At 34.4% G+C, this 13,669-nt stretch overlaps 1 protein-coding gene across 5 annotated transcripts in view; it reads left to right on the top strand.

The window, feature by feature from the left end:
- The window catches only part of LOC110452575 (tubby-related protein 3-like), a 74,691-nt gene extending 66,208 nt beyond the window's left edge, over nt 1-8,483 (top strand). For all 5 annotated transcript variants that reach the window (XM_021501187.1, XM_021501189.1, XM_021501186.1 and 2 more), the window contains 4 exons: nt 517-615; nt 1,808-1,895; nt 2,409-2,492; nt 3,040-8,483. In XM_021501187.1, coding sequence (XP_021356862.1) covers nt 517-615; nt 1,808-1,895; nt 2,409-2,492; nt 3,040-3,173 — 405 coding nt within the window. In that variant the 3' untranslated portion in view covers nt 3,174-8,483. The remainder of the gene's footprint in view (nt 1-516; nt 616-1,807; nt 1,896-2,408; nt 2,493-3,039) is intronic.
- Nucleotides 8,484-13,669: the final 5,186 nt, after the last annotated feature.

Below are 13,669 nucleotides of genomic sequence, written 5' to 3'. Positions count from 1 at the left end.
CCCGCAATTATTGCCTCATTTTATTTTACTTGCCGACTCATCACAGGAAGAAAAACTTGGATCAGTGTAATGTCTTGTTAAAAAATAAGCGTGCAACCTCAATAATTATCATGTGTGGAACAAAATATACTTGGACTATTTTCTGTTAGCAGTGGTTAATTGAGAAATGTTTTTGTATTCAGTTAAAAATGTGTTGTTTTTGGACCACTCAAGAATTTAATTTTAACACGATGTAAGAATCATGAAATCTGGTGAATGTTTTGTTCACATTCTTAAAAGATGAGAAACTAAATAAAGTTTGGCTGTTATTTGGTATGGGATTTACAATTTGAAAACATTATTCTATCTAGAAATGATAAAGAATCTGAGAAATTAGAAGAATTTCATCAGTGCGATTATTTCCTCACTTGCAATAAGACTTACTGTAAAACAATTAGTATAAAATGATTTTGGAAGGTAAAAAGAGTTAATAAGTGAATTTCATGCTATAAACCAGATTTGAAAATTTCATTTCAGGAAACAAATGTGCTGGGATTTAAGGGCCCAAGAAAGATGACCATTATTATCCCGGGGATGAACCTTGACCACGAGAGAGTGGACATTAAACCGCGATCAGTAAGTCAAGCTCACACTGTCTTATAATGGCTGTCCATAACTAACACTTACAATGGCTGTCCATAATTAACACTTATAATGGCTGTCTTTAGTTAATATCTTTCTGTCTTCAGTTTGTTCAGAGCAATATAGTATAGAAAAAATAATCAAGATCTAATTAAAAACTTGTCAGGGATTTTGAACCAGGCTGTGGAATAAATTCATTTCCAATAGAAAATAAATCCCCTTTTCAACATGAATTAATAAAAAAAAAATATTCAACGTTTGAAAATTGCGGTCTTTCATAATAACAAAGTACTGTATTGCAATTTAGATTTTTTTTTAAATTCATACATGTCACGAAGAAAATTTCACAAATATTTGAAAGTTACACGTCTTTCAAGTTTTGCTTTGAATGATTTCTCCAAATTTGGACCTAGGATCCATTTCCCAAATTACCCTAATAGATTTCTTAAGTTGTATGCTTGCTTATGAGGTCATTGCAATTGTCAAACAGACATCTATTGATCACATACTTGGTGCTTTGTGTACTGTAGAAACTTTTACAGATTAAGATTAAATGAAAACTGATTTTATTTCATTCAGTTTATTGCTAGAATATTTATTTGAAAACCCTGATACTTTATAGATATAACTGTCACAACATAAAATGCTAAATATTATTTGACAGTCAAAATGTTCAACTGGTAAAAACACAGTAACTACTCCTGGCATTACAGATAACAAGGAGATCAACATTACACTTCTATGGTTTTGGATATGAGTTGGGTAAAACTTCAGATGCGTCATACCTATACACCTTTCTCAAAGATAAAAAATATTTGTTAAATGGAATTCAGAGAAAAAGTAGCCAAACCAAACTTAAACAAGTTAAAAGTTATCCTAACTGACTCTGACTATGGTATCTAAATGAAGAGCCCAGTGGATGCCACTTAAATTTTGTTATTGTACATATTCATTGGAACGTTGCTACTTTGTGGGTTCATCCACTAATATTACCCAGTATTAGCACAACCTATGAGAGTTAATGGAAGCCAACCTTCATTGGCCTCCGTTGCTAGCCGATTTGGTCAAATTCACATGTAAAGCGTTCATCAGACCACTGAGTCGAGTTACCACAAAGTTTGGGGATGATTTATATCTGCAGTATGTTGTTTATGTGTCGGTAACTCTTGTTTTGTTTGTACATTAGGATAATGATGGCCTGATAGACCGCTGGAAGAGGAAGAACATGGAGAACATTCTCGAGTTACATAATAAAACTCCTGTTTGGAATGACGGTAAGTTTGTTAGAGTTACCTCTCTTAGCTCAGGAATGATGGTAAGCTTGTTAGAGTTACCTCTCTTAGCTCAGGAATGACGGTAAACTTGTTAGAGTTACCTCTCTTAGCTCAGGAATGACAGTAAGCTTGTTAGAGTTACATTGTACTTCTCTTAGCTCAGGAATGACGGTATGTTTGTTAGAGTTACCTCTCTTAGCTCAGGTTGTGACATCATTTAAATGTTACGATATTGAAAATTGACCTGAATAAAATCTCAGTATAACATTAAATTAGATAAAAAGCACATCTCTTGCTGTACTTCCGAGCATTTATGGTCACTGTATGGTTTCACTGAGCTGATCTTGTGCAACGCATGCTTACACCGGTCAGCACAGGAATGCATTCCACTGGTTCTGAAAATTGAAACTGGTATAATCAGATTGGAGATTCTAGTGACGCTTCCAATTTTTGTATGATGTGTGACCAAAAATTCTTCTCCAATATTTTCTATGTTCAAATTGTTCATTTCAGAAACACAATCCTATGTGTTGAATTTTCATGGACGGGTAACACAAGCATCAGTGAAAAATTTCCAAATTGTCCACGACAATGATGGTAAGTTCACAGAAATGTTTTAAACCGGTTATGTAATCAATACGTTTTTGCCTACAGTGATACATAGTTATGTTCTCATAAACAAAAGAAGAACATAAACTCTGTTGGACTTTATATTTTCAAATAATCTTTTACAAGTATATGATAATAACGAGGCACAATATAGTCAAGTGGTAGGACGCCGGGCTCGTGACCGAAGGGTTGCAGGTTCGAGTCATGTCATGGCACTGTGTTGTATCTTTGAGCAAGAAAATTTACTCAGCTTGTTCCAGTCTACTCAGCTGTAAATGAGTATGTGGTTGTAGAATGCTAGCTATGAGCTCTGAAATGGCAGCACCGGCTGTATGCTCCCCAGGGAGTTGAAAAAGATATTGGCTGGTTACAAAGGCCCTATAACCACAGATAATAATTTGTGAACCACTTTGAGACGATCTACAAACTAGATTGTGATAAAGCGGTATATAAGAACCTCAAATTATTATTATTATTATAATCTTATTGCATTTCGCACTTAAAAACTAAAACTATTTCGACTGTCCTTTTCCAGTGGACTACATTGTGATGCAGTTTGGCCGTGTGGCAGAAGATGTGTTTACTTTGGATTTTAACTACCCCCTGTGTGCAGTACAGGCCTTCGGCATAGCCCTGTCCAGTTTTGACAGTAAATTAGCATGCGAGTGATACCAAGCTTGTAAAACCACATGTTGTTCAGTTGCAAATATGTGATATTTAACTGAATTCATCACAGTCCCTCATAGCTCAAAATCACTACATGTGATGCCAGATTTAAATTGACAAGGTCAGCCCTTTGACACGAAATGAAGAGTAGTAGCAATGTAAGGGAGATAATCTGTAGGAAATCTCTCTCTCTCCGGTTACCGTAAGTAATACTGAGGCAGGAGATCAATCAACTGCCTATAGTTGACAAGCATATATACCGTTTTGAAGATGATCGTGTCTGGAGATTCACAGCATCAGGATTTATATGCTTTAGTTATGAGTTAAATACTTTTTTGACATCATTAACATGAAAGATAGAAATATACATTTTTGTAGACAGAAGTCTGATCACTTAAGTCCTTACATACAATCTTTGTACTTCTCATTTGGTGGTTTTTAGGTTGAATATAACAAATAGAAAAAAAAAATGGTCAGATGAACATTTTTATTGTTGTTTTTTAACAGATACAGTTAAGACACCTGCTGAAAATAACACATTTAGTTTTGTTTTGTAAGCATTAGATCTATTATGACTTCATCTTTGAGAACGATCGTTATAACATGTCTATATATGAAAAGCTTTATAATTCAGGTATATATGGACAAATCTGTCACAAAATTGTACATACAGGTACTCATGACTACATCAACTACAGTATAAACAAACACGGTATCTGGTTCTCTGAAATACTTTAATTGCAGGAATAGTTTTATGAATCCAGAAAGTTCATCGCTGTAGTCAGAAATTTTAATTTTGATATGAACACCAAAGATTTTCCTGAATGAAATGTATGCAGAGGATGAAATATTCTTTTCATTTTGTGTCAGCAAAAAGATTAAGATTTATTTTGGGAGTCAAGGGTTGATGTAAGGTTTCGTGTGATGTTAAGGTGTGCCTGTTGTTATACCATGTCGTTTGATGGGTTTCGAAGTAGATTGGTTGTCATTGTGGGAAATCTGTGACATTTCCGTGTGACATGATTCTCTGGCGTCTGTAGACGGAGACCTATTTTTAACTGGCCTATGTAGCCATTTTAATATCCCATCATCATCATCACTTGAAATCTTTTTAATTAATATGACGGATTTTACACAATATTCATATATTGTTAACATGTACCTGAATTATTCATAATATGAAACATATCACATTGTTTTCTTGGATGTGCTTTAAAGTTTGACGTAGAAACGCTACCAATTAGGAGATGGTGTTATACTTGTTTCACACAGAGAGATTCATCCAACCAGGGACACAGATGTCTGTACATAATTCACTTACCTTCCCGTTGGACCATGCAGGCAAAGTAAATTACTTGCCAAATGTACTGAATTCAGATTGTTGTTCTGTGTGAGATCGTAGAACAAAGACAAGAAAAATGTCCCAGGTGTGTTGACATCAGGTTTTAGGCATCATTTACTGTTGCTGTTGATATAGGTACATGTAGTGTCGGGGCTGTTTAAGGAAGGATCTAGTACAAATGGTATCAAGTCGGACTTGTTAAGTGTGGATTTTTTTCCGATGTGCTGTAACATTTATCATTTTATTTTCATACAGTGTAATGTGATCTAAACTGTGTTGAAAATCAATCCCCATTAATTCAACGATTTTTTAAGCGTTTCACATGAACCCTGCACAATCCTGCCAACAGGTTTTAAACTAAATGATGTTTTTGTGAGCCAGAATTCTCGTCCCACTTTCTGTCTGTGTTCTGCTGTCTTATGCTATTGATGTAGGTTGATTTTATGAAGGTGATGATGACCAATTTGCTATTTTTAGTGAGAGGAGTCTGATAGCAGTCAAACATGTATGTGTGTATATACTGAGTGGCTTTGAATGGAACTTAAAGGCATTAAATCAGTCATATGAAGATGTGGAGGTGATATCTGTAGCTAGGTCATAGGTCATCCATCTGTAACATATTTTGTTCTGTAGGACCGATAGTCATATTATCTGTGATGTCCACATAATGAGAGTGTTAATTTATATTGTACAATAACCAATGATAGATTGTTGACTTTGGTTTTGATATATGACCAGGGGCAGTTTGTGTTTATATATGATACTGCTAACATCAAAGAAGTAAATATTATAAAGAAAAAAAGGGTGTATTTTCCCAAAAATATCAAAGCAAATTTCAAGTAAGTTTTCACAAGTAAAATGAAACCGATGCTGTTGTGAAGACACATTTCTGCTGTACCTTGTAAATAAGGAAGGTTTTTCATCCATAATTAAAGAATGCCTTCTTTTGTTTAATAATAGGGTAAATTCTCAGAGGTAAACCCAATGTTTCATAATATAACACAACTGTGAGAATGGAGCTTGGTTTAATATCTATTTATGACCGATGGGCAAGAGTGCATTTTGTTTGATAGTTGGTTGCTGCTTGGTTGTAAGATAGGCTACTACAAATGTAGGATGCTCTTTGAATCATTATTTCATGTCATTTGATTGGTTGTCCATGTCACATGATTTCAATTAAATATTTTAATTGTTTGTAGATATTGCATGTGGGGATGGGGAGATGAGAAGATACCCCTTAAGATAGCATTGACATATGGTCCAATCATTGTTTTGTGACCAGCTAGGTGATAACTGCAAGCATAAGGTTTAATTATGCGTTGACGATGACCCACTTCTCCCCTGTTTTGTTGATTTTGAAATGAGAGGAAATCATCTTTATATTGTAACAAGTTGAAGTTTTACTTCAAGACCAGATATAAATTTGCAAAACTTATACAATTTTTTAGTGTGGTTTTTTTCCGGAAATGCAATATTGTAAAATGTGATAATTTTATTGTATGTTTGTATATAATTTTGTGCCTACCACTGTGTACGTTACAAATGTTAAGTTGTGTATGTACAAATGTTTGTAGACTGCATTGATTTCCCTGACCACACTTTCATTGACTTGTCATAATTATAGTTGTTTGTATTTTATGATCTTCACAAATGCATATCAAGCTTTTGATATAATTTTGATCAGAAATGTAAAGTGCTAATAATTTGTTTTAATTTATTATTTGATATCAATAACCATTCACCAGCAATTGTAATAAAATGGACATACGGTAAAATCTTTGATGAGATGCCCCTTAACCCTTTCACCACTGTAGACCATAATCGTCGCACCCAGATAAATGTATGGAAGAGTCTACTAAAGTTACCTAGGGGTGAAAGGGTTAAATGAAATAACATTGATCCACACAATTGAGATAGTGTGCACATGAAGAAAGTTCACTTTTGGAACACATGTCTGTTTAACTGTGTATGTACATGGTATGATAACAAATATAAAGTTGTGTATTTTAGGAGAACTGATGTTAAGAGTATATTTGTCCCTTATGTGGCTGTCCCTTTGGAAGCTGTAGAAGCCATTAACAGGTACAGAAAGTACTACATAATGTAATGCCTAACATTAGGAATTCCATTTTTGACCAAAGATTTCCAACACATTGGTTTTCTGTGATGAGAGTACCTATACATTGTTTTTTTTAACCTATTGGCTTTGCCAACTGAATCTAATAGTATGTGAGACGAAGGATAAAATGGTTGTAAGCTGATCAACACTGTTGAATGGTGTCCATACCGGGTATTTGATTTTGTCAATACATTTTACATGTTTGTGTATTATATAATATTGAAATCGATATATGCATGCATACTATAGGAGGTTTATGGTATAAGATATACAGTATTTTGTACACATATTAAATATGTACAACACAATAGTCAAGTTAGAATTCCATGCACATCTTTCTTATTTCAATCTTTTTTATTTCATAATCTTTTTCTTACTTAAATTGCAGCGAGGGGAATATTTTTTCTGAATTGAACAGAATGGAATATCTATAAAATGAGTTGACATCCTCTAGCTTTATTTAGGGATGCTAAAAAGTGATACAAAATTTGAATTTTATTCATCTTGTCATGAAAAGTCCAGATTTTAAATAAAATGATATGGGTCGAAAAATTGAAACATTTTATCATCAAACACTAAATTACAGTTAATGGTATAGAGGTTAAAGCTAGAGGTAAAACACGTTATACCCGACCGTTAGTCCTAGTGATTGGCTTATTGCTTACATATTTAATGGTTTGTTTTGAATTACCTTGATCATGACAGGATGTTTTTGTTTTATTTACACTCTGGTGAAAAGAAGTGCGTTCAGCTGATACTCATAGGGCCAAGATCATTGGAGACATAATTGCAATTTATTAGATATATTTATTTAAAGTTTTTAAGAATATTTCTTTTGTAATTTTGACTTTATACTAATACTATGCTGTAGTAATTTGGTATATTTTTGTCACAAATATAAGAACTTTACCACCGATTATAACACTGTGTAGTACACTTGTATTTATCGTGATATTTCCTTTCTTAGCATGTGCTATAGCACCCTATTTTTGTACTACAGTATAAATGTTAAAATCATTCCCGGTTGTGAGTTGTGACACACATACATACATATATAAAAGTTCCTAGTATATCAGCACACATCTAGTTTGTCATTGCACCAGTCATTACTAATTTACTTAATAATATTTATATTTCCATTTTTCAATTGGTGGGAGTGAAATCTATCGATATCTAAATATCATTTCAAAAAGGAAACGCATTGAACAAAGACCTGTATCAAAATTATCATTAAGTTTTTTTTTGTAATTTCATTTCTTGTACAGGTGAATTATTGATTGGCTTTTGAGTGATACGATTTTGAATTAGAAAAGAAGATGTAAAATAGATTAGAATTTGAGTGTTTCCTAGATTAGAAGTGTCAGAATTTATGGTGAAAAAATAGCGAATAATTATGAAATTGTGTGAATGGATTATTATAGTAATATTATGTGAGAAGTCAGGACCAAAAAATCCATTAGTTAAATATTTCAGTGTAATATAGGTCAAAAGTGAAGATATTATAAAAAAAAACAAGATGATATGGGAATGTGAGACCTGCAGTATGTGTCAGTAACAACTCGCCCAATCTAGCTATAGTTCCTACGCTACATTCCAAAAAGCCTCTCCCCCAGTATCAGCTGAACAAGGTATGCCGTCCAATTATATACGTGTCAGTCTATGTACATGTCACAAAAATTTAAACATTTGTCAATTGTTTATAACTTACTGTGTGATTCTTTGTATCACTATAAATTATGTATGAATGGATATATATATATTTTATGGAATCGAGAAAAAAAAACAAATTATTAGTATGTGTTGTCGCCTGCATTCACAGTTTGTCTTGATTAAAGTACAACACTTGTTAAGAGCTAACGTGTTTCTTATTTCTTACAGACACTACAAGATATAAGAATATTTATTTAATGTCGCATACCATAAGTATACAAACACTAGCTTGGTAGAGCTATTTCTGCGACAAGCATAGGCCTAATTTAAAACGAACAAAAACATAGCGTGTAAATAAACATACCAGGACTACATGCATATGGATGTGAGCTAAATAAAATGCACTTAAGTGATATACATGTAAGAAAGGTTGGTGTTAATATAACAATATATACAGGCTTGTTTTACTGCACTAAAAGATTAAATGATATATGTGTGGGGTGTCCCAGGACAGGTGGTTGGGCCAGTCCCTACCTACCTAGCCCTATAACACAAACTTATGAAAAAATAATGCAGTCATTTTTATACGCTCGTCCAATTTGACGGAAGTATTATGGTATGGGGTCGGCCGGTGTAAACTTTTGTTTGTCCGGCAATCTCCTCCTACATTTTTCGACCGATCTCTTTGAAACTTCGTGTACATTGTAATCATGATATGAAGTTGTGTCTCCCTTAAAAGAATTTTGATTCGACAAGTTTTGCAAGTTATTGCCCTTTGTTCATTTCAGTATTTGATTTTTTTTGTCCGGAGATCTCCTACATTCTTTGACGGATTTCTTTGACACTTATATTTAGTAGGCTAAACTTGAAAAGAATTTTGATTCAACAATTTTTGCAAAAGTTATTGCCCTTTGTTTATTTCAGTATTTGATTTTTGTCCGGCAATCTCTTCCTACATTTTTCAACGGATCTCTTTGAAACTTGGTATACATTATTATAATCATGATATGTTATTGTGTCTCCCCTAAAAGAATTTTGATTCGACGATTTTTGAAAAAGTTATTGCCCTTTGTTCATTTCAGCATTTGATTTTTTGTCCGGAGATTTTCTTCTACATTTTGTATAGCATGTCAGATAACCACTCATTCACCCCTGAAATTTCATAATGAACCATTACAACCTTTTAATTGGAGGAGTTCAAATGAGTCTGTAGGAGTGAATGAGTCAATGTCATTTTCATGTTAAGCTTACTAGGATGATTGGTTATGTTTTAGTTAATATATAAAGCCTATTCTCAGGGTAGCTGTGAAATATGCAGACAAAATTGAATAATGACATTCATAAAATCTTCAGTGAAAGCACGGAATTAGATTAGTTGTCCAAGTCCGTGGTGAAAGTAAACGGACAGGGATGATATATTTTGTGTTCTACCAAATTAAAAGCATTCGATAAAAGGAGAATACTCGAAATGCGAAATAAAATTTACAGTACTGAAAGTCTTTAAGCACGGAACAATATAAAGAATAAGGTTTTGCAGCGAATTCAATGAATTAACTTGCTTAAAATTCAGCCAAAGTACATTTTTGTCTCGCCGCCACGAAGTGGAAGCGATACATATAGGTGTTGCTTTTCCGGCGACGGCGGCGCCAACATTGAGTGTTTGTGTTTAAGTTAGTTTTTCTGAAAGTACAAGTGCTACACCAACCAAACCTGGACCATTGCTGCATCTTAGGAAGTACATCTCAACCCATGCATCAAATGCTGGATGCGACCTATCTTCATGGTCCGTTGACCTTGTCAACATCTCCGTCACATTCAAATTAAGTTATATTTAATTTAGTTTCTCTGAAAGTATATAAGTGCTACACCAACCAAACTTTGACCATGCATAGATGCATCTTAGGTAGTACATTGCACATCTCAACTCATGCATCAAATGCTGGATGCGGTCAACCTTTCATGGTCCATTGATCATGACTTTGTCAGCATCTCCATCAACATTATTTTTTTGCATTTAAGTTAGTTTCTTTGATATGTGTATTGATGGTCAAAGCGGGGCATAGGCGAGACATATCAATCCGAATGGCTTGTTAAAACAAAATTGGACTGTTAACTGACCATACGCTACCAAATAGATGTAAAACTATCCGTAGAAACTGATACGGAGCTATAAAAAGTAAGACTCATCTTCTGTAATGCACCTCAGAAATGGTATGTGGTCACATCAGATACCCTAGATACATCAGGTAAAATCTTATCATTCTGAAGTCGCATAAAGGAGCAACATTCTAAGTGACAAGTTTGTCCAAGCACGGATTTAGCTATCTTAAGTCCGTGGTCAAAGTGAAAAATGTGTCCAAGCACGGAATTAGCTATCCAAGTCCGTGGTCAAAGTGAAAAGTTTGTCCAAGCACGGAATTAGCTACCAAGTCCGTGGTCAAAGTGACAAGATCAGACGATGGTCAAGATCACGTTAAGGAGTACATTTATTTAACACGCCTACACATCCAGCAAACAGATACATGGACTTGGAACAATGGCTAGATATCATGATGGGAACGGCAGGTGAAGACACGTCAGACAAAACCCTAAAGAACAGTACACCTGACCAGAAGTAACGCGACGTGGCGTTAAAACCCGTAAAAGTATTACGTATCTTCCTAATCGATCATTACATGGTGGCGCATGTATCTTGCTCTCCCCACAGTAGGTCATTAGATGAAAAAGGAGTCTGCACAAGATAGTCTTTAACTAGCCGATGGCTACAACACAATTGACGAGGAGGGGTGTGAAATGACGTTAAGAAGTAGAGTGCTCCCGCCGTCTGGTTCCGCTCTCACTTCGGACAAGTTCGACAATACAAGCCGAAATCCTGAGAAATGAGAAAATTACCGTGTCACGTTGTATTAGATGCATGGTTGTTTACATGCTGCGACGGTTCCCGGCAGTGTTGTACCTTAAAACTCGTAAACTTTCCTTTCTATAATACAAGGATATTGCTTTCAAAGTAAATACATGTACACCAGCAGAATTAAGAGTTGAGCTAATGACGTCTTCAGGGAATATACCTTTATATTAATAATTAATTTCAAGGAATTATTTGTAATAAATAGCAATTAGATTAGCGGCACGGTTTACGCTCATTTCTCAACAATTGCTGTTATAGTTTCATTTATAACCTAGGAGAATAATTAACTTAATATAAATACTACTACTTTGTTATCATCGTTCTTAACATTTATTTGAAACTATTACCGTCTTTGTAACATTGGTACTAATACTATGCAGGTAACGTATGCATTTATTGGGTTTTATTTTATTATATTTTAAATGTATAGAGCGCAAGCTTGATTGCGTTTTTTTGTTGGCGTTGTTAGAATGATCTTGCCCTCGATTATAGAAAGAACTCACAGGTCACTTCACTCTGAACAAACCTCAACTCTATTATCTACAGGCTATCTCATACTTCATCATACATATCCCATATTGCATAAAGCATTTTATATAACATGTGTCACGAACTCTAAAGTTAATTTGTGATTAAATGAAAAAAACTATTTTCCTCATTGTTCCATTACTTACGTCGATCGGTGTCTCCTGATAGTAACCGTCTATTACCCAGTGAAAAAAGTTTGACCATTAGTTTCCTTGGCCTTTTGTTTTTATGTACCGTTAAGATATAATGAAATCAATCAATCGGTCGATAAATCAAGCATAATAATATACAATAGTTATACATGTATAGTGCCCTACATTTGGTTTGGTTTGTTAAACGTCCTATTAACAGCTAAGGTCATTTAAGGTCGTGCCTCCATGTGTGAAGAGTATGCGTGCTTGCGTGTGTGTATGCAGGAGACGGAGTATGTTGCTGTGCTTGCCTCCTTGTGATAGCGCGATCTCACTGAAATGTCATACCGAAGGCAACAAGCAGCATTCCGCCCGGTCACATTATACTGACAACGGGTGAACGAGTTGTTGCCATCACTGTAAGGCGCATTACAAAGGGTCCATCGAACACCAGATTCACAAACATTGATAAACATATACAGAAATTCCGTTACTGTGTACACGTCAATTAGCTCGCTGCTCTGTATGCATGGAGCGGATCAGAAACCATGACTGTAAGTGCGAATTCGTCTGTTGTGTTACCGTAATTCAGTCGTAATATTTTGTGATTTGTGACACTTAACTGATATTTAGTCATGTTTGCATGTGAAATAATATACCAGTTTGTGCTGCTAATGGCATAGCAACTATAAGTGGAACCATGTCAGCTTCGGGGTACATTATGGTCATGTTTGAATCAGTGATATTTTCAAAAATTCTTCAAATTGAAAACATTTGCATGTCTAGGTATTTTAATTGCTTATCCTATGATATTGTCACTATATATACTTCAATTTCTTCACCGTTATGTATGTTGAAAAACAAACAAACAATTTGACTTAATTGATCATCATACCGATGAAGGGTTGATAGAGCGGTATTCTGAACTGCAGTATATGACTTCCCTGTCTATTGGCGCACCTATAAATGATGCATGTGAGACAATAAACAATACATTATTATTACGAGATCTTTAAATCTTTTCACACATTGAGTAACTTTCTGTACAAAGGAGTTGATTCTTAATTTCAAACGAAGTAGAGATGTTTTAAATAACATTAATGTTGTATAATATTCATGGAAATTTTGCGTGTCTGATGCCATTTCAAAGTTGATGGATTCGAAAGGAATGTAGTCAATTCATCAAATACTATATACACTCTTCATTAATCAAGTCACGCACACTGCTTAGTTGTTTGTTTCGTTTTACAATGTACAAGCAGAAAGAGGCTATTTATATCAATACTTTGTCAAGAGTACAACCCGCACAACTTGAAGAAACGGTTTCCTTTTTTTTAAATGTGTATATATATAGGTGTTACTTACTGTCAAGGCGAATTAAGTAATGCTAGGTTTTAACGGCATATCAATGCAATAATGTCCTCAGGGTCCCACAATGAGAAACACTGTACTACAAACGGGATGAATACAGAGAGTAGAAAGGAGATGATAAAGATATCCAACTTAAAGGATGCAGCAGACCAACACTCCTTGTTCCCAAAGCAGACATGAAAACGGGAATGATAAATAATTTTTCAACCTGTTTTATAGTAAATAAAGTTAAAATTCACGTAATATTTGACTCTTTTCTTCTACCTTTGACATTGTACTTTTGTAAAAATCAACCTTGGTATGCGGATTAAAACCAAATATTTGAGATTTTCTGGATTATGTAAAAATCAGTCAAGAACATAAAATTATTTGAAACAGGGAACGTATGCTTTTGCTTCAAAGAAGCCTTCAAAAGCGTTTCGCATAGCTTGCTTAAAAGTTTATTGCGCT

Source organism: Mizuhopecten yessoensis, unplaced genomic scaffold, assembly GCF_002113885.1.
Source record: "Mizuhopecten yessoensis strain PY_sf001 unplaced genomic scaffold, ASM211388v2 scaffold6727, whole genome shotgun sequence".
In the NCBI taxonomy this organism is placed as follows: domain Eukaryota; kingdom Metazoa; phylum Mollusca; class Bivalvia; order Pectinida; family Pectinidae; genus Mizuhopecten; species Mizuhopecten yessoensis.
This window is presented reverse-complemented; position numbering and strand designations above follow the sequence as displayed.